Below are 22,584 nucleotides of genomic sequence, written 5' to 3'. Positions count from 1 at the left end.
AACAAGAGGCTGAGAACCACTGACTCTCCCACTCCACTTATCTGGTTAAATCTAGAACATACATTTGATCCCCATCTCAGCTCCACATACACTGGAACAATGACCTAGAAGGCCCTTTATGCATCTCTCTGTTGATCCAAATTCTATTCATTTTTTAAGATACAGCTCCAGCCCCCATTCTCTTGCTAAGAACTTCCCCAAACCTGCTTGAGGCTATGAACTAAGGAAGGTAAAGTACCGAAAGGTTTAGTAATCAACTTGCTTATACTCACAACCAGTAATCCCAGAAGCATAACTAGGACTCAAATCTGACCTGGAAGCCTGTGCACTAACCCCTGTGCTATACCACAGCATTCAGTGGGCATCTACCATGAGGAGCTCCAAGGAATAGAAGTGCCTGCCTTCAAGAAGGTCCCAGATCCTTGGGCTGTAGTATCAGGCACTCTGACTGGGCCCACAGGCTCTACGCATGACTCAGGGGAGACCCAGCACCTTCACGGGTGAAGGGAGGAAGGGAAGGCCTCCTGGAGGACAGGGGATGATTTGGAATGGCTTTTATTATTAAAACTGTTTTTGTCCTGATTTTCCTAGATTTCATGTTCCCTGGGACAGAGACCAGATTTTGTTGGTCTTTGCATCTCCTAGACACCTGACTGCAAAAATGTTATATTTGACTCTGGTATCAGAATAGCTGTTTAATGTTTTAACATTTTAAATGTTCTGAGCATGCATTTTTATTGTAAAGGGCTTGAATGGTAACCTGAGTCTTATTTTTATTGTAATCAGTACCTGAAATGTATCCTAAATGTTCACTAAACATAGTTAAGATCTGAATCTGAGAATATATGGTCACCATTAAAATTCTGGAAGATAGAGAAAAGCCCAAAGAATACTCAGTTAAATTTAAAGAAAGAGAAAAAGACATTAAAAAAAAAAAGATACAAGTTAATTTAGAGGCATGTATGAAAATTTTTATGGGCTTAAAGTCAAACACTGATAAACTTTGAATGAGAAAAAAAGAATAACCCTAAGATTCAAATGCAATTGCAAAACCTTTGAAAGAAACAAATCACATGTCAGGAACTCCCCATTAATAAAGTGTCTTCCCACATCTTTTTAACTTATTTCAAGCAAAGAGTGAAATACTTTAATCTTACAGATACACTGTTCTGATTATAATTATAAATCCAGATGTAACTGGTTATTTGGCCAAACTAAAATTAGGAAAATACCTTCAAAACCACTATTTTCTTAAGTATCCTTTTTTGCAGAAGCCTAACAATTTCCTGCTCAACATGAAACTCCAGCTCTGTAATTACTAGCTGTGTGACTTTGGACATATTACTTAACTTCTTAAACCAATTTATTTATTTGTAAAACAGAGTTCATCATAAGATTTTAAGAGTATTAAATTAGTCCTTAGTTCATAGGATTTTATAAGGATCAAAGTCTTTAGCTTAGGCACACAGAAAATATTCAATATACCTTCACTATGGTTATTATTACTATTAGTATTTTTTAATTTTTTTTTGCATGGGCAGGCACTGGGAATTGAACCCGGGTCTCCGGAATGGCAGACGAGAACTCTGCCACTGAGCCATCATGACCCACCCAGCTATTATTATTTTAATTGTCCAAGGGGAGGATTATAATATTTGGTCAGGGACATGAAGTCAAGGAAAGATGAGGTGGATACTAATGGAATCTTTACCACTAACAAACCCAGGAAGCATTAACTTTCAAAATAAATGCCTTTCAGATCCTGGGCTTTAAAACGTATTTGATCCTGTTATTTTCAGACTAGAAAAAGCTATCTAATTATAGTTCAGAAGAATAAAACCAGCTGAGGAGAAGACCCTTTAGGTATACATGGAAGGATCCAGATAAATTCAGAGTCCATAAAACAAAACCTCTTTCATAAGTCATTATACTTCTCACAATATAATATCACATCAGTCTCTACTATTTATACTATGTTGCTTTTAAAACTAGAGCTCACATATGCTATTCTTTAATCATCAGTGAAAATTATAAATGGTATAATGGCATTTAGTTCCACCACTAAATAGGCAAAAGTGCTCTTTTTAGAATAGATTTTTCTTTTTAATAAAAAGACATAAGTTTTTCACTGTTATCAAAGTAAAAACCAAGTTAAGGACAAAGTCAACATTTATGCAAGAGAAGATAGGTCATCAGGGAATCCAGCACATTAGACAAAGTACAACTCTACTGAAGGGGCTCACGGTTAGACGAGGCTCAGAGTTCTGAGCATCACATTTGGAAGTTTCTATGACAAGAGTGATTATTGATCTACTGTGTCACACATAAAAGTCCATTGTCCAATGTACAAATGGAAGATCTTGTAGCCACAGTGCCAACTTTCCTCAATGTGGTGTGACAAGGCAGGAATGACATTGATCTAGGTTTAAATCTCTGCCACTTGAGAGTTGTTTGGCCTGGGGAAGATCACTTCTGAGCCTCAGTTTCCCATTAGTAAACTGGAGTAATAATGGTATAATGTGAGGTAGCTAAGACAGTGCCTGCTGTACAACACAGGCTCAGTGTGGTCGAAGCTGTAGGGTAATTCCTGGCCTCTATCCAGCCACACAGCATTCACCACACACTTACCGAAAGCAGGAAAATGACTCTGCCAGCTCTGTGCAGCACAGATGAGAGAGAGGTCAGAGGGAACCTCACAGGGGAGAGTAGGGCTAGAAGGCATGCAAGTGAGGAAAGGAGGTTGGCAGCACAGAGTGGGGGCCAGGGATCAATATCTAAGAGGGGCTGGGAATGGTAGGAGGCCAAGAATTGGAGCAACTTGAGGTTAAGGGTAGGGTAAAGGCCAACTGATTCTCTCTACAAATGACTGAGGCAGGAGCAGGGCCTACATTCTGACATCCCACCTCACATGGTGAAACTGAGTAAGGTCAGAGCAAACCCTGTTCAGGCTGCCCACCCTCCCAATCCCACCTGCTCCTCCTTCAATCAGCTAACGGCCTTACCCTGCCTTCTATGGGGGTAGGGACAGGGAGATGACCCAAGGAAGCAGTTTCAGCAATCAATTACCCTTGGACTTACATTCCAAAGAGAGCTCCCCCAAGATGTGCTGCATGATCAAAAAATTTCCATCCCAGGATCATTCCCGTTGTATCCATGGCAATAATGGCTTTTAGGGCCTGCAAACCAGCAAGACAGAACACAACTGATACAATTTTGATTCCTACAGCATTGACATTTCTAACTTAAGGGCAAGAATTCAGGTAATGCAAAAATATCACCATAGTCCCCAATACCACATAAAAATACTCACACTCCCTGCTGTGAATGTGAACATTGGAAGGAAGATAATGGCAAGTCTCCCTTCTGGAATCTTGGTGCAGACAGCTGCAAGGACGGTCATGATTGCACCTGACTGCAAATTAACACATCAACACAAACATGAGTATGCTCAATGTACAAATGTGCAGTGACTAAAATGTCTAAAGCAGCAGTACTTTTTTCAGAAAATTTATATGCCACAGACAAATTTCCAGGCAGGTACAAAATTTAGAAGCTTTGAGTATTTCATGTACAGACATCACTCAAGAAGAGCTATTACAGGGCAATAAAATGCATAAACAGCAAGTCAGCAATTAATAAACGACAAGGCAAGTACTAAGTGCTTCATATGCATCATTTCATTTAATACCTGAGAAAGCACTTCTCAAATTTCCCCAACACAGCTCCTGTGTACTCAGAAAAACTGAGCATCAACTGTGCCCAAAGAAGCCCAAATGTATGGACTCTCTTCCACATATAATGCTTCATCTTTAAAGCCCATGTGCATTTACACTGTACATCATATTATACCTGAATGTTTTCCCTAAAACTGCTGAGCAAATGTTATGCTCAGGAAGGCTTGTCATGTTTGCCTCAGGGCTCTGTCCAATTCAGCCCTCACAGCATCCTCCTATGCCTGTCTGAAGGAATATTCCCTCCACCCAACAATTTCTTCTGTATTACAGAATAAAAATCTAAAACTCACAATCTTATAATCAATAAATCAACTATTTCTCATTATATTTAAATAGCAAGAATCACTGTGCAGATTTTCAATTTTTCCTATGTGTGCTTCTCCAGGCTGCTACATAGTCTTTACAATTTTTTGTTATAATGACTGCAAAATATCTGCTACATAAATTATGTTAATTTAACTAGCCTCTCAATGTCAGATACGGTCCCAATTTCTCTGAAAGGGGAATACCTGAGGAACTGAATCACAACCCCTAGTTTCTGTGAAATCATTCATTCAAATACTTGAGTGCTACCATCTACCAGGCACCTGCTAGACCCTAGGGATATAAAGGTGAAGACAACCTTCAGTCCCTGCTGTAGTGGGGCCTACAGTGCAGAGAAGAGGACAGATAAGTAAAACCAAGAGACAAGCCAGGACAGGAGGAAAAGCACATACGATATTGCAGCACATAAATGAGAGCTAATGCAGGCTCAGGGTTAATGAAGAAAGTGACCTCAAGTTTCACAAGGAAGGGCGACCAGGACTGGTGAAAGGAGGAGGAGATGGGAAGAGTGTTCTAGGCAGAATAAAAAACCAAATCTTCAAGTCAGAGAGCATGGTATTGAGAAATAAGGCAGAGATAAGAAACTGAGTGTGGCTGGAGTACAGCATAGTATTGAAGAGCAGGGAGAGAGTCAAGGGGGACAGGATACAGCTCGAGAAAGCAGGCGCTTTAACTTTGTTTTGTAACAAAGTTCTTAGTAGAGACAAATCATAGTCATTTATTTAAAATAATAAAACTCTCATGAGGAACAGTCTACAAAATAGCAGGTCACTATTCTTCAGAAGTGTCAAGGTCAAGAAAGACAAGGAGAGACTGATAAACTATACTAAAAAGAAAAAGTGGCTAAATGCAATGTAGTATCCTGGAACACAAAAAAGGACCTCACACAAAAACTGAGGAAATTCAAATATAGTCTATAGTTAATAGTACCGTGCCAATATGAATTTCCTAGTTTTGATAAATGTACTGTGGTTGTGGAAGATGATAACATTAGGGAAAGCCAGGGGAAGGGTGTATGGGAACTTTCTACCACATTTGAGATCGTCCTGAAAATCTACAATTATTTCAAATTAATAAAAAATAAAGGAATATAGGAAACCCCCATGAGACCAGACTGATAATAAATAAATGAATAGGAGAGAAGGGAAAGTTCTGCCTTCTGGTATAATGCTGACAAACATAGAAAAAAAAATAATAGAATTAAAAAAATTTTCACCCTTTGCAACAACCATAGCAGAATTCAATTCAAGCTACAAAAATCAATGGACACTATTTCGGGGGGCAGGGTGGGGAGAGAGTATGCTGATGAACAAGGTATTTACATAATCTCAAAGAATCTTCTAAAAAACTATGTATTTGAAAAGGAAAAATAGTAATTATACAGTAGAGAAACTAGGCAACACATTAACCAGAGATCAAAATTATCATCTCCAATAAGGGGCTAATGGACATCAGGTACCTCCAAATGTGATGCTTGTGAAAAGGACAAAACACTTTTGTAGAATTTGAACAAACAAACAAAAAATCTGAATCTAATTATGAAGAAACAGATAAACCCAATTGATGAGCACTCTATCAACATAACTGGACTTCATTATTCAATTTTGTTAAAGGCAAAAAAAAAAGACTGGAAATGTTCAACTTGAAAGTGGTCAAAGAGACATAAAAACTAAATGTAATAATCCTAGCCTCAGGAAAAAATAGCTATAAAGGATATTATTCGCACAACTGAAAAACTGGAATATGGACAATGGATTAAAAAAACAATATGATATCAATGTTACACCCTAACTTGATAACTGCATTGCAGGTTACATATTCTTGCTTTTAGGAAATACACTATGAAGTATGTGGTATGTGGGGTAAAGGGGCATGATCTATGTAATGTACTCTCAAATAGTTCCGGGAACAAAAAAAGTATCACTACAGAAGAAAGTGAAAAATGAAATATGGCAAAAATGTTAACAACTGGTGAATCTGGGTCAAGAGTAAATGTGAATTCTATTGAAGCAGAATATAAACCTAAATACAAAATTTAAAAATATAAAACTTCTAGAAGAAAACAGGAGAAAAATGTTTGTGACTTTGGGTTAGGCAAAGATTTCTGAGCTATGACCACAAAAGCATGATCAATAAAGCGATAAGTTGGACTGCATCCAAATGAAAAACTTCTCTTCAAAAGACATTGTTAAGAGCAAAGCCAGAGACTGGGAAAAAATATTTACAGATCATAAATCTGATAAAGGATTTATATTCTGAATATATTAAAAAACTCTCTACATATAAAAAAAAAAACAGGCCAAAAAAAAAAAGGCACTTCAAAAAAGTAATTATATGAAAAGATGCTCAACAACAGCAGTCATCTGGAAATGAAAATGAAAAGCACACTGGGATACCCCCGTACTCCTACTAGAATGCCTAGCATTAAAAAGACTGTGTCTTTTAATGTATATCAAGTGTCAAGGATATGGAAGAACTAGACCTCTCTCACACACTGCTGCTGTGGAGTACAGTTCGGCAGACAGAAGTTAAGCATTAAACATACATCTACCGTAAGATCCAGCCATTCTGTCAAGATTTATCTTGACAGAAAATAGATAATGGGTTGCCTGGGGATACAGGGAAGGACTAGAGAGGATCACCAGGAAATTTTAAGAGAGATGAATATGTTTATTATCCTGAGTGTGATGATAATTTCATGGGTGTCTACATGCCAAAACTTACAAATTTTAAAGTTTTAAATATGTGCAATTTTTTATATGCCAATACTTCAGGATTTAAAACCTCAGGACTCTAAAAAAGGGTATATGGAAGTACTTTGTATTATTCTTACAATTTTTCTGTAAGTTTAACATTATTTCCAAATAGGGTGTTTAAAAGAAGCCACCTAAGAGCAAAATGACTTTTAAAAGGAGCACTTATAATTAGAAAGGAATACCTCTATTTTTTCATATTAAAAAGTTTAGGGGCGGGCCGCGGTGGCTCAGCGGGCAAAGTGCTTGCCTGCTATGCCGGAGGACCTCGGTTCGATTCCCGGCCCCACCCCATGTAACAAAAACGGACAAACAGAAAACAATAAAACAACAAAATGTTAAAAAAAAAAAAAAAAAAAAAAAAAAGTTTATATCTGGAAAATAGCATCTATATTCCTTAACTACCACCTGTTTTCTTAGGATCTTCTATATGTAAGGTGCGCTGGTTTGAAAAGATGCATGTCCCCTAGAAAAGCCATACTTTTAATCCTAATTCCATTTTATAAAGGAAGCCGTTTCTTCTAATCCCTATTCAGTACTGTATGTTGGAAATTTAATTAGCATATCTCCATGGAGATGTGACTCAATCAAGAGTGGGTATTAAACTTGATTAGATAGAGATGTGACTCTACCCACTTGGATGGGTCTTGATTAGTTTACTGGAATCCTATAAAAGAAGAAACATTTTGGAGAACGAGAGATTCAGAGAGAGAGAGAATGCTGCAGCACCACGAAGCAGAGTCCATCAGCCAGCAACCTTTGAAGATGAAGAAGAAAAACGCCTACTGGGGAGCTTCATGAAACAGGAAGCCAGGAGAGAAAGCTGGCAGATGATGCTGTGTTTGCCATATGCCCTTCCGGATGAGAGAGAGACCCTGACTGTTTGCCATGTGCCTTCTCACTTGAGAGAGAAACCCTGAACTTCATCGGCCTCCTTGAACCAAGGTATCTTTCCGTGGATGCCTTTGATTGGACATTTCTATAGACCTTTTTAATTGGGACATTTTCTTGGCCTTGAACTTGAACTGTGAACTAGCAAATTATTAAATTCCCCTTTTTAAAAGCCATCCTGTTTCTGGTATATTGCATTCTGGCAACTCGCAAACTAGAACATAAGGTTACTTCAGAATATAGGGCTGTCTTATGTTTTAGGATTTGCCAATTCTTTATAGAAAATTATTATGAGTCCCAGTGATCCCAACTGTCTTCAGCTTCTAATGCACAGTTGCCAATTGGCCAGACCAAGGAAACCAGCTAAAGGCACATTTCTAGGAAATGCATGGGGGTAACTGCACACTGGTAGGACAGCATGCACCAACCTCAGGAGAACACAAAATCTGAGTTCAGGTAAGTGGCAAAGGCAACCCAGGGCCTACGCTGAAAAGGTGGAAGAACAATGAAACTGTAATTTTAATTACATATTAAAGGGATAGAGTGAGAGTTAGGAGTCAGAATAAATTCTATAGTCTATATTGAAGATCAACTATCTGTTTCTGTATGTTGATCAAACTGGCTTCCCTGTGCAAGGGCCTAAAATGCTAAAACATGGCTTTCTTTACAAATCAACACCAAACTCAAACACATACATATTCCTTCATGATTGGTTCAACTTTTCCCTGGTTCCCATCTCCAGGCCCCAAATGTGTCACAGCAGCTTTCAGTGATCTCAGAACCATCTCAGAAAGTTGTGTTTCTCCACAAAACTTGCTGGTTCATGGTTCCCTTGGGGTGCAATATGTTATGCTGGTTATGTTTATATTTATTCTGATCAAATTGTACTGACTGGTACTTCAACATTTGCCCTCAGAATCTATCAGGACACATCGTATTAAGCAGAATAGATGCCAATGCCACTAAGAATTTGACAGTAACAGTGAAAAGTAGCTCATCACCTTCCAGGCTTTTAATAGCCTAGATTTTATTTTATTTTTTAAACAAAACCAAACTCAACAAGATCCAGAAGTTACAACTTATTTTCTGAGAGCAAAAAAGCACCACAGAATTATACTTTTCCCAAAAATGTAGGAAACATATTTGTTATGAAATTAACATCAAAATTTTGTGAGTTATACCTAAATTACTTTGCCAGAAATGATTTTATATTTTCCATATAAAGGGCTTATTACTGATTATTTTTAAATTAGAGAAATATTCTCATTAGCTACGCATTTCTACTTAAAGGCAGTTTCGCTGTGACTATAACTTTACTGTGCTTATTATATATTATATTAAAGAGAGGAGGCAGTTCCATTTTCTTCTAGAATTTTCCTAATGTGACCTTTATTTGCGTGTATGAATAAATCACAATCTGCTTTTCTGTGAAATGTTTAGGCCTGCTCCCAAAGAGAGAGGGGTTCCTTTATTTTTCTAGTCAGACTTTAAAGAATCTAATAAATGGCTCCCCAGAAAAACATTTATATATATTTTAAATACAATTTCAGGGAGCCATGGATCCCCATATGTCCAGACCCCAGAAGCCTAGATCTTTGTTTACAGATGAAGATCTTTTGTCCTTCATCAATAATCTGTTTATGTGCACTGATAATATATTTGTAATCAATATACATATCTATGATGGATAATTTTATATACAAATTGATTAGGTTATGGTATCCAGTTATTTGGTCAAACACTGGTTTAGATGTCCTTAGAGAGGTGTTCTGTCAATGTGATTAGCTTCTGCAGTCAGCTGACTCGAACTAAAGGAGATAACCCTGGAAAATACGGGTGGGTCTCGTTGAATCAGGTGGAGGCCTAAAGACCAAAGGAGAGGGAGTTCCAAAAGGAAGAAGAAAGTCTGCCTCAAGATTACATCAATCCTGCCTCAAGATTACATCAACTCCTCTTGGAATTTCTGTCCTGCTGGCTTCCCCTACAGATTTTGGACTCAAGACTACCATATCACCCTTACTCTATCCCCAGCCTGTTGCTCCTGCCCTATAGATTTCAGACTTGACAACCCTGACAACCACATGAGTCAATTCCTTATAATAAAGTTTTACATACATACATACACAGATGTGCAAATATCCTTTTGATTCTGTTTCTCTGGAGAACCCTGACTGACACTTCTAATTTTTACTTATTTTATTATTTTCCCTATCTATACAATCTTCATATCTATCATATTAATAGTGTGTAAGGTTTTTTCTTGCGTGATGATTTTTAAATGAATTTGCTCTTTAAATGAAGTTTTTACTTCCAGAAACTATGTACAGCTAAAAAACCTTAACCACTGTATATGAAACAAACTTAAGTCAACTCTGAAAGGTGAGAAGAAAACAGATCAGCTACAGACCTCAGGACCCAAGGAATGACACAGTGGTGAGTTCCTGGATTTTTTTTTTTTTGGCCTCATAAGCTTAGACTGGGTTCTGAAGAAGCCAACAACCTGAAAATACCAATGAGTGCAAAAAAGTGAGTTCTTCCCAAATAATACTGTCTAGGCAAAGGGCCAGGAAATGGCAGTCTAACAAAAGAGAAAACTGTCAGACAACAACTGCGCTATACCAGCCAACTACCACAAGGAAAAACTGCAGCACCAAGCCCATCAGTAAAGGCCACATAGAGAACCTAGACTTCTACCCTTGCCTGGCATAATGAGGGACCACCATCGCTGCCAGGGTGGTGCCAGTGGAGGCCACATGGGGAGCAATAACAAGGATCTCTTCCCTCTCAGCCAGGGAGGCATCAGTAGAGGCCCAGTGGGAATTTTGGGCTTCCAGCCCACATAGCAACAATGAGGCCACAACCCCCTTCCCTCACCAGGCAGTGTCAGAGGAGGCCTGCTAAAACAGATTTAAATAAGATCCAGAGCCTTATAATACCCAACATGCCCAGGTATCAACTGTAAAATCACTTATAACAGAGAAAACAAGAAAATCTCAATGTGAATGAGAAAAGAATTAACAGATGCCAACACTGAAATGTTGTTAGAATGATCTGACAAGCATTTAAAAGCATTCATCACAAAATGCTTCAACAAGTGATTACATTCTTGAAACAAATGAATATATTTCTTTTATCAGCAAAGAAATAAAATGTTTCACCAAATAAGTAGACGATATAAAGAATAAAATGGAGACTTTTGAACTGAAAAATACAAGAATCAAATACAAAAGCACTCAACAGAAGGGCTCAACAGCAGAATGCAAAGGAGAGGAGATCATCTGTGAACTTGAAGACAGAACAATAGAAATTTCCCAATCAGAGTAACAAAGATAAAACAGATTTAAAAAAATAAAATGAGCAGAGCCTCAGGGATCTGTGAGACTATAACAAAAGATCTAATCATCATGTTCTCAGAGTCCCAGGAGTTAGAAGGAGGAGGAAAAGGGTAGGCTAAAAAAGTACTCCAAGAAATAACAGCTGAAAATTTCCCAAAAAACACTGTGGTGGTTTGAAGTTGTATGTACCCCAGAAAAATATGTTCTTAGATTTAATCCATTTCTGTGGGTGTAAGCCCATTGTAAGTAGGATATTTTAATGAGGCTACTTCAGTTAAGGTATGATCCCACTCATTCAGATGAGTCATAACCCTCTTACTACAGTCTATTACAAAGGGAATTGTGCAGGATTCAAATGATGTATGTCTCCTAGAAAAGCCACGTTTTAATCAAAATCTCATTTCAAAAAGGTAGAATAATCCCTATTCAGTACTGTATGTTTGAAACTGTAATCAGATCATCTCCCTGGATGATGTGATTTAGTCAAGAGTGGTTGTTAAGATGGATTAGATGATGACATGTCTCCACCCATTTGGGTGGGTCTTGATAAGTTTCTGGAGTCCTATAAAAAAAGAAACATTTTGTAGAACGAGAGAGAGCAGAGAAGAACGACATAGCCACGAGAAGCAGAGTTCACCAGCCAGCGACCTTTGGAGATGAAGAAGGAAAACGCCTCCCGGGGAGCTTCATGAAACAGGAAGCCGGAGAAGCAGCTAGCAAATGACACCGTGTTTACCATGTGCCCTTCCAGATGAGAGAGGAACCCTGACCGTGTTCACCATGTGCCTTTCCAGATGAGAGAGAAACTGACTGTGTTCGCCATGTGCCTTCTCACTTGAGAGAGAAACCCTGAACTTCATTGGCCTTCTTGAACCAAGGTACCTTTTCCTGGATGCCTTTGATTTGACATTTCTACAGACTTGCTTAATTGGGACATTTTCTCAACCTTAGAATTGTAAACTAGAAACTTATTAAATTCCTCTTTTTAAAAGCCATTCCATTTCTGGTATATCGCATTCTGGCAGCTAGCAAACTAGAACAGATTTTGGTAACAGAGAGTGGGGTGCTGCTGCAGTTTGCAAATACCAAACATGTTGGAATGGCTTCTTAAATGGATAAGGGGAAGATTCTGAAAAGAGTTGTGAGAAGCTTGATAGAGAAGGCCTAGAATGCTTTGAAGAGACTATTCATAGAAATGTGGACTCTAAAGACATTTCTGATAAAGCCTTAGAAAGAAAGGAGGCATGTGTTATAAAAGACTGGAAGGAAGACGAGCCTTGTTTTAAAATGGCAGATAATCTGGCAAAATTGACTAGTGGCTTTGGCTGGAAGGCAGATTTTAAAAGCCATGAACTTGGATATTTAGCAGAAGAGATCTCTAAATTAAATGTGAAAAGTGCAGCATGGTTTCTTCTCACAGCTTATAGTGAAATGAGTCAGGAGAGAGATAAGCCGAAAAGTGAACTCTTGGGTACAAAGAAACCAGAAATTGATGTCCTGGAAAATTCTGGGCTTCCAGGAAGGGAGACCCCAGAGAGGAAAGAACACAGAGAGAGCAAGCCACAGAAGTATAAGCTAAAAGCAATGGAACCCCGAAAGCAAGAGAAAGACCAGTAGATACGAGCATATGCCTTGTCACAAGGCAGAGGTGCCAAGGATCATTGGCAGTCAGTCTTTGGGAAGAAAGCATCACCTTGATGATGCCTTGATTTGGACATTTTCTCAGCTTCAAACTATAAGAAAATAAATTTCCACTGTTAAAGTCAATCTATTTCATGATATCTGCCTTTAGCAGCCTAGGAAACTAGAAGAGACATAAATCTACAGATTCAAGTTGAGTGAACTCTAAATAGGACAAACACAAAAAAATCCATGCCAAGATATACCACAGCCAAATTTCTGAAAACTAAAAAGATCAAAGAAAAAATCTTATAAGTAGTGAAATGATGCCTTACCCATAGAGGAAAAAAGAATTTGATTGACAACTGATTTCTCATGAGAAACCACGGAAGCCAGAAAGAAATGGCACATTTTTCAATTGTTGAAAGAACTGTAAGCTCTTAATTTTGCATCCTGTGAAAATACCATTAAAAAATAAAGGGAAATATGGTGTGAGAATAAAATTATATACAAAATCAAAAAAAAAGGAATAAAGGGGAAGTCCTTTTCAATATACATTAAATGTGTGTATAATGCTTTCCCCTAGATTAAACTAAACTTGAAAGCATAATCCACTTGATTCATCCCAGCAGTCTTCACTGCTCATATATTAGTGCTTAGTTACTGAATGAGATAAAGAGAAAATGATTTGAAATACATAAATCATACCTGCACATATCTTTATATAGAAAACAAACACATTCCATGAGGGGAAAAAAAGGTTAAGTTTAAGCTATAAAAACATATAGACCACAGGACAACACATAGGCCATTTTAGAAAAATTAATTATATACAAATGTTGAGGAGATTATTTTATGTAAAGATTCTTTTCAAACAACGAACCTTTTTGGAGTTTCTTTAAATATGAAATCCCCTATTTGAATACATTAGTATTTAAGTATATATAAACTGAATGTACATATTACATAAAGATTTACATGTACATATATATTGGTCATTAAACTCAAAAGGAACCTCTTTTTCTTTTTAGCATCCAGAACATAAACTCCTGAGGACAGGAATTTTGACCTTCTTGGTCTCTGGTTCTATGCCCACGCCCCAGGACTGAGCCTGACACATACCTGACACTTAAATACTGACTAAATAGGAGGCTATGGTATAATAATCAATTCTGAAATTAGATTTCTGCAAGCTATTAAGTCACTATTCTGACTTAATCCTTTTGATATGCAAAATCCTCTTGATACGTGCCCTATTCCAGTGAACATTCACAAACGATCAACAATTCAAGGCTATAGCTTGAAATTTACAAAGCTTTACAATTGTATGAATTTCAAATTAGATGTACATTAGTGTGCTGGTTTGAATCTGTTATGTTTGGTAAAAATTTATATTTTGGGTAATACCATGTCCTTTTTTTTTTTTTTTTTTTTTTTTAAGAGAGAGGGAGGAAGGGAAGGAAAGAAAGACAGAGAAGGAAGGAAGGATGGAAGGAAGGAAGGGAGGAAGAAAGGGAAACATCTTTAAACATTTTCTTATTTTATTATATTTTGTTTGTTTGTTTGTTTTTTACATGGGCTGGGGCCGGGAATCGAACCGGGGTCCTCCGGCATGGCAGGCAAGCACTCTTGCCCGCTGAGCCACCGCGGCCCGCCCACCATGTCCTTTTAATCCATTCTTGTGGGTGCAGATCTATTGTAGGTGGGACCTTTTGGTTAGGTTGTTTCCAGGGAGATGACCCACCCAATTCAAAGCGAGTCTTAATTCTTTTACAGGAGTTCTCTATGAAGAGGATAAAAGAAAACACAGAGATGTAAATAGAGCAGAGAGATGAAACCAAGTGAAAGAGGCAGAGAGAGAGAAACACCCCAGAGACTAAGAGAAGACCTGCAGGCCACAGAGAGCTCAGAGAAATGTCCCTAGAGAAGCAAAGACACATGGAACCTAAAAACAACAGAACCCAGTAGTGAAGGAACAGCAGGCATGTTATGTGATAGAGGAATCCCGGATGCCATTGGCCTTTCTTCAGTGAAAGTGTCCTCTTGCTGATGCCTTCATTTGGACATTTCCATGGCCTGAGAATGGTAAACTTGTAACCCAATAAAACCCCATTGAAAAAGCCAACCTATTTCTGGTATATTGCATTCTGACAACTTTAACAAACCGAAACAATCACTTAATATTGTTTCAATGTTTATTCAAATGTTAATTGTACTGTGATTCTGTAAGATGTAACAAGTGGAGAAGTTAGGTAAAGGGTATATGGGAACTCTTCATATTAATTTTGCACCTTTCTTTTAAGTCTAAAATTATTTCAAAATGAAGTTGATTCACTTTGTCAGGAAAGTAAAAAGGCAGCATACACAATGAGAGACAATATTTGGAAACCATATATTAGATAAGGGTTTGTATCTAGAATACACAGAGATTCTACAACTCAACAATAGGACATGCAACCCAATTAAACAATGGGCAAAAGACATGAACAGACACTTTTCAGAAGAGGAATACAAATGGCTAAAAGGCACATGAAAAGATGTTCAACTTCACTGGCTATTAGGGAAACGCAAATCAAAACCACAATATCATCTCATACCCACTAGAATGACCATTATCAAAAAAACAGAAAACAACATGTGCTGGAGAGGATGTGGGGAAAGGAGCATACTCATCCACTGTTGGTGGGAATGTAAAATGGTACAATTGCTCTGGAAGGCAGTTTGGCGGTTCCTCAGGAAGCTAAGTATAGAACTGCCATGAGATTCAGCAATCCCATTAACTACATATACATTCCAAGAAACTGAAGGCAAGGACACAAATGGACATTTGCACACTGATGTTTATAGCAGCATTATCTATGAATGCCAAGAGATGGAAACAGCCAAAATGTCAATCAATGGACGAGTGGCTTAAGCTGTGGTATATACATACGATGGACTACGACACAGTTCTAAGACAGAATGAAGTCATGAAGTATGTAACAATGTGGATAAACTTTGAAGACATTATGCTGAGTGAAATTAGCCAGAAACAAAAGGGCAAATACCAAATGGTTTCATGAATATGAACTACTAATATTGATGACTGAATTTTGAGAGTTAAAGTTAAGAACGCAGGTTATCAAGAGATAGAAAGAAGGTAGAGATTGGGCATTTGATGTTGAAGGAATACAAACTTAGCAATAGGACTGTTGGTAAAAATTCACAAATGGATAGTACAATACTGCTTGATGGCAGCACAGTAATGTAAATACGCTGAATGAAGCTGAAATGTGAGCATGATAGAGGGAGAAGGGCTGGAGGCAAGTATGACACCAGAAGAAAAGATAAAGACTGAGACAGTATAACTTAGGAATGCCTGGAGTGAACAATGATGTGATTAAATGTACAAATATTAAAACGCTTTTGCATGAGAGAGAACAAATGAATGTCAACATTGCAAGGTGTTGAAAATGGATGGTATAGAGGAAGAAGTACAATCAAAGCAAGCTATGGTATACTGTCAACAGTAACACTGTAATACGCTTCCAGTGAATGTCACAAAGGTATTATGCCAAAACTAAATGTCAACAAGTGGGGTGGCGGTGGGGGTATAGGGGAGTGGTATGGATTCTTTGTGGAAGAAAAGGAAACATCTTCATATAGATTATGGTGGCAAAGGCATGTCTATTTACTCAGGTTGGACTGTATGATGTGTGAATAAAACTGTTTAAAAATGAACAGAAGGCGAGTAACGGTGGTTCAGTGGCAGAGTTCTTGCCTGCCATGCAGAAACCTGGGTTCAGTTCCTGGAGCATGCCTATGTTAAAAGAAACAGAGAGAAACAAGTGCTAGAGATAATGTGGAGAAAGAGATATACCTATTCACTGTTGGTAGGGAAGCTGAAAGGTGCAGCCCCTTGGAAAGCAGCGTGGTGGTTCTACAGGAGGCTAGGGATGGGGATGTCATATGATCCTGCAACCTCAATGCAGGTATATACACTTAGAGTGGGGACACGAATGGATATTTGCACACTGTTGTTTATGGCAGCAGTGTTCAAAGGTACAAGGACTGAGAAATACAAGGGGGAACTGTGTGTGTTTACATACCATGAGCAAATGCAAGAAGGAATGAAGTTGTGAGGCACACAACTAGATGAATGAACCTTAAGGATAGTGTGTTGAATGAAATGTCAGAAGCAAAAAGACAAATATGCTTCACTCACATGGACTAATTATGATATATAAACTCAAAGAACTGAAGTCAAGAGCATGGGTTATCAGACTGGGGCCTATTGTAAAGGGTTCTAGATTGTAAGTTCTTATAGCAGTCACATATATTTAGGAGTTGTAACTGATATTTTTAAATTCTGGGATACTGAGCTATTTATATATAACTGGGTCGTTTCCTGAAACTTCAGGTATTTATGTGAAACTCAGAGTTAGAGTACTGAAGTTATGAAAGTCAGCACTACCTCTTTCAGCAACTGTTTAATAAGCTAATAAAGTGATCAGACTTCACCTAGAGATATGAATGAAGCTGCTCTGGATAGTTTCAGCAACTGTTTAATAAGCTAAAAAAGTGATCAGACTTCACCTAGAGATATGAATGAAGCTGCTCTGGATAGGACTAAAGTAAATCAGAACACTGGGTAAAGGATGATATGGCCCATATTTTCAAACTTCAACCTCTGTGTGAGACCAAAGGGAGAGACATTTATTTGGTAAAAATTTATATATTTTGGGTAATACATTATCTATTTTGACTTGTATAGTAAGTTTACCTGAACAATAATTACATAGAATCTTGAATAGGGCATGAGATCTTGTTGGTCTGAACAGGTTAGTGTGATGCCCCCATCTATCCAGAGTAATCTGGGCAGAGAATAAAAAAGTATTTGCAAAGTCCCCTTGGGGGACTGGGAAGAAAGGAAGAAATATTAAAGTTCCCCTTACGGGGAATTCCTGATATTCTCGCAAGAGGTGGGGACAACCAATTCAATAGGCTGAGCCCTCAATCTTGGGGCTCACCCTATATGAAGCTTATTCCTGCAAAGAAGTTAAGCTTACTGATAATTATGCCTAAGAGTCACCCTCTTTTGTTGCTCTGATGTGTTCTCTCTCTAAGCCAACTTGGCAGGTGAATGCACTGCTGTCCTCCCTACATCAGAGATGACTCCCAGGGGTGTAAATCTTCCTGGCAATATAGGACCTGATACCTGGGCATAAGCTGGGACCTGGCATCATGGGAATGAGAAGTCTTCTTGGGGAGACTTCTCCCAAAAGGGAGAAGAGAGAAATGAGACAAAATAAAGTCTCAGTGGCTGAGAGATTTCAAATAGAGTCGAGAGGTTATCCTTAGAGGTTCTTATGCCTTGTACAGACATCCTTTTGAGTTTATGGTGTATTGGAGTGATTAGAGGAAAGTACCTAAAACTGTTGTGCTGTGTTCCAGTAGCCTTGATTCTTGAAGAAGTCTGTATATGGCTTTTACAATGTGACTGTGTGATTGTGATAGCCTTGTGTCTGATGTGTCTTTTATTATCTAGGATATGGACAGATGAGTAAAAAAATAGGGATAAATAAATAATAGGGGGAGATAAGGGGTAAAAATTGGGTAGACTGAAATACTGTGGGTCAATGAGAGGGAAGGGTAAGTGGTATGGGATGTACATGTCCTTTTTTTTTTTCTTTTTATTTCTTTTCCTGAAGTGATGCAAATGTTCTAAAAATGATCATGGAGAAGAATGCTATTGTAAGCTACTAATTATATAATATAGTTAGACTGTATGTGTGTGGATATTTCTCAATAAAAATATTAAAAAAAGAAAATGAAGATAATTCAATTTAAAATAGAAATACTTACTGCACCAAGAGATGGTCCATATCTTCCTGTGGCAACTTTACACACATAACTGACAAAATTGGAAATAACACCTGAAAATAAAATCACATTTCAATAATTTAAGCGAAGTATAAAATAATTTCCACTTCTGCTTTCTACCCCATACAAACAGTGTCACATTTCTATCTGAACCACTATCAGCGTATGGGCATGGATAAATATTTTATAGAGAAAGAAGTCTGATGCACTGTACAACTTGATGGGTGAGGAAGAATAATTTACTTTTTCTCTCTGGTATCTACAAAATGAAGAAAGGAGACTAGTTCCCAAACTCACCAGCTATCTCAGAATACTCTGACTGCACACCAGACACAATTGATCAGATTCTCTGGAGTGGTACCAGGAACTCTACATTTTACTCAGCTCTCCAGGCAATTCTGCTGTATAGTCAAATCTGTGAGACTCTGGCCTAAAGGATCCTTTATAGGAGGGCCCTTTGCTTCCAACGTCATTTGATATGTATGTCTACCCAGAATGTGGCTCATTCTTTTTTGTTTTTAGTTGAAATTATTCAGTATTTTTTTCTCCAATCCTATTTACTCATTTATTTAAACTGTTTAGAACAATTGTAGGTTTACAGAAAAACCATGCAGAAAGCAGAGTTTCCATCTACATCCCCACTCACATACTATCTTCTCTATCATTAACATTTTGCATTAATGTGATGCAATTATTATAACTGGTGAACCAATACTATTATGTTATTAACTACAGTTTACATTGGAATTCACTCTTTGTGTTATACAGTCCAATGTTTACTTTATTTCTGTGTGGTAACATATACAACACAAATCTCCCATTTTAACCACTTTCAAGTACACTATTCAATGGTGTTCGTTACAGCTGCAATGTTCTGCACTATAACATCATCTGTTGGGAAGTGAATCTTGCCTCTCATAAACGGTCTGTTCAGGTCTCAACTCTTGGTCCTGTGTATGTGCACTCACTTGTAAACAGGACCTCTGAAAATCTTATAGGTGTGCCTCAACTGAATGAGGGTGGGCCTTAACCCAAGATGGCTCAAGTCCTTAGAAGCAAAGGAAATTGGACACAGAAACAGAAGCCACAAGATGCTAAAAGCCAGAAGAGAAAGGAAAGTACATCATCATGTGACAGTAAAGCCAAGGAACTGCAAGATTGCCAGCCGCCAGGCACAAAACACGACTCTACAGTGCAAAAGCATCACTTTGCTGATGCCTAACTTTTGGATTTCTTCTAGTCTCAAAACCATGAGCCAATAAATTCCCACTAGTTAAACCAAAACATTATATTGTATTAGTTTTAGCAACTGCGAAATTAGTATACCATCTTTCACCATTTCTGTAACTGGGAACTCTGTATCTATTAAGCACTAACTCCCCATTCCACCTCCAACCCTGGTAATTTGTATTCTAATTTCTGACTTCATGAATTTGCATCCTCTATTTATTTCATATAAGTGGCATTATATAATATTTATTCTTTTATGCTTGTCTTATTACACTCAACATGAGGTTTTCAAGTTCATCCATGTTACAGCATGTAACAGAACATAATTCTTTCTCATGGCTGAGTAATTTTCCACTTTACGTATATACTACTTTTTGAATGTGGCTTATTGTGGCTTATTTTAAAAACAACTTCCTAGGGAGCAGGATTTAATGTTATCTAAGAACAGACTTTGTACTCACAACATAACAAACAAGTGCTTGGGGTTAGAATTACATATTTATCTTACAGGCCAAAGATATTGTTTGGTTCCTCCTTTGGAGGGACTAGATGCATAGAAATATTCAATTAACACTGATTAAGTACTCACTCAGGGCCTTGGGGTAGATCCTTTTATTTAATTCTTTTCACAATTTCTTGTCATGAGGATAAATACCATTATCTCCAGAGTGGCTTAATCTTTTCTGCAACATCACACAGCTGGTAGCAGAAACAGGCTCTGAACCTAGATCATCCACCTCAATACATTTTTTCAGATAGCATAAGTGCCAGATATGCTTTTTTTAAATGCAGGGATTTTCATACTTTTTTATTTAATTAAGAATTGTGTAAACAAGAAGATTATCTGAGACAGAGGGTGATACCTCCAGGTACCTAGAATTTTCCTTTTGTGTTAATGTAAATCTATATGCTTCTTTTAGCCAAAGGATCTCAGGATAAAAATTCTAAAAGTTACTTTATTTACTGACTTATATCAGTAAAATTTTACCAATGAACTAATTTAGCAGCATTTAGGGAGCTGAAATTATATCATTTGCTACTTGAAATAAAGAAATAATGTACCATCTCCAGGACCAAGATAAGGAAGTGGTTCCATGCCAGCATACCGGCTTGCAAAAGTGACAGAAACTTCGTGGATAGCTCTGTCCTAAGGCTTCCTAGAAAGTGAATACGCTGGGGGAAATGAGTTTGCTAAACAAAGACCCAATTGATTAAGACACCTGGGGAATCTGGGCGCCACCAATCTATAAAATGAACTAAAGAAACCAAGGCCCAGTGAGATGAAAATGACTTGCTTAAATTCTACACTAATCTTTAATTTCTGTCTATCCTGACTAACTTAAAACTAAAGAGACCCAAATAACTCAGGTAACAGAAAATCAGCAAAATGACAATCAGGGAAGACAATAGCCCCACCCAGTCTGCGACACCCATCTCTACATACAACTTGAGAAACAAATACATACTCAACACATACTGCATGTAGAATATGGCTGCAATCATTCTTTGTTACTTATTCAAAGAGGTGAGGGTGCTTATGCTCTGAAAGGATTCATGATTAAAGTGAGATTACCTGCAGATAAGTACACTGCCATGAACTGTTCTTGACCAAGAATATTCACTATGCTGGAGGAGAAGCTCCATAAAACATACATGTTTGCAGTCATGTGAAACAAAGAGAAATGACTAAATGTTGACAGCAACATTGGAGAACAAAGGACCTCTATAAGAGAAAGAAAAACAGCCTGGAAATCATGGAATACAGGGCCAGTAACAACTACTATTTATTTTAGACTTTTTCTCATTATTATTAATGAAAATAATCAAACATAGGAAACAAAAACAGAGTTGGTTAATTAAATAAGATGCTTTAAGACTGAGTTTTCTAAAGTGCTTAAAAGCTAAGCAACCAATACAAACTATCAGTTCAATGAAAGCAACCTGTCCTTATGGCAAAAGACAATTAGAAAAAAGTAAGTGAAATATATTTCAATTATAGATATGAACTTCCATATAATATTCTTCTCAAAGAGTAAACTTGTAGTGACCATTGATCTTAATTCATTAAAAAAATATTTAGATACCTTTTATGAGTGAGGGACTTGGGATAAATACGGCAGAAAGAAAAGAGATCCCTGTCTATCCTCTGATTTTGCTTATAATTGTGGATAAGTAATTCATCTTTTTTATAGCATTTCAATTCACATATGGCATTATTTCTTTCACATAACCTTTAACTCAACATAAAACCACACAAGTCTGACTTACTTGAGGCTGGATTGGATGTGAAATATTTGATCATTGTACGCTGTAGAGAAGGCACTCTCCATAAACAGAATACGAACACATTTACAGCTACGATACCTACAAAATAAATATATTTATTTTAGGGAGGACAGAAAAAAGCAAAGAGAGTTTGGTTTAAAGTCTACCTGAATAAGATTTTCTACCACAATTATATAAAAGTACTATATACTTGTAAGGGAAAGGTATTCAAATGAGCTAAGGAAAGTAAGTGAAATCAATGCTCAAACTACCATTGATTGGTAAGTCAGAGAATTCACTGGATAAATAGCAAATGTTCTAGAAGCCAAATTTATTCACCTAGATTCATACTTAACTTCTTCAGAACAGTTTTTTCTTTCCAGTAAGAAAGAATCAGATCTATAACTATTGTTTACAATAGCCGAGTCAAAGAATGAATGAGATTTCTTGGACAAGAGTAGAACAGCTATATTACATCACTTTTTTTTCCAGCAGGAATGGTATGCTTCTTAAACTTATTGAAACATCTACTGATCATCTGTGTAGACAGGGGTCCATATATATGAAAAA

At 37.4% G+C, this 22,584-nt stretch overlaps 1 protein-coding gene across 2 annotated transcripts in view; it reads right to left on the bottom strand.

The window, feature by feature from the left end:
- Window positions 1-22,584, bottom strand: part of PARL (presenilin associated rhomboid like) — a 55,134-nt gene that overhangs the window by 9,535 nt on the left and 23,015 nt on the right. Inside the window, exons 5-9 of one of the 2 annotated variants that reach the window (XM_077148760.1) lie at window positions 22,018-22,113; window positions 21,323-21,472; window positions 18,502-18,572; window positions 3,311-3,412; window positions 3,079-3,176 (exon numbers count right to left, since the gene is read on the bottom strand). In XM_077148760.1, the coding sequence (XP_077004875.1) occupies window positions 3,079-3,176; window positions 3,311-3,412; window positions 18,502-18,572; window positions 21,323-21,472; window positions 22,018-22,113 (517 nt within the window). The remainder of the gene's footprint in view (window positions 1-3,078; window positions 3,177-3,310; window positions 3,413-18,501; window positions 18,573-21,322; window positions 21,473-22,017; window positions 22,114-22,584) is intronic. The other variant, XM_077148761.1, reaches the window with a different exon arrangement.

This window comes from Tamandua tetradactyla, chromosome 2, assembly GCF_023851605.1.
Source record: "Tamandua tetradactyla isolate mTamTet1 chromosome 2, mTamTet1.pri, whole genome shotgun sequence".
NCBI classification, from domain to species: Eukaryota; Metazoa; Chordata; class Mammalia; order Pilosa; family Myrmecophagidae; genus Tamandua; species Tamandua tetradactyla.
The sequence above is the reverse complement of the archived record's forward strand: the minus strand, read 5'-3'. Positions and strand labels throughout refer to the sequence as shown.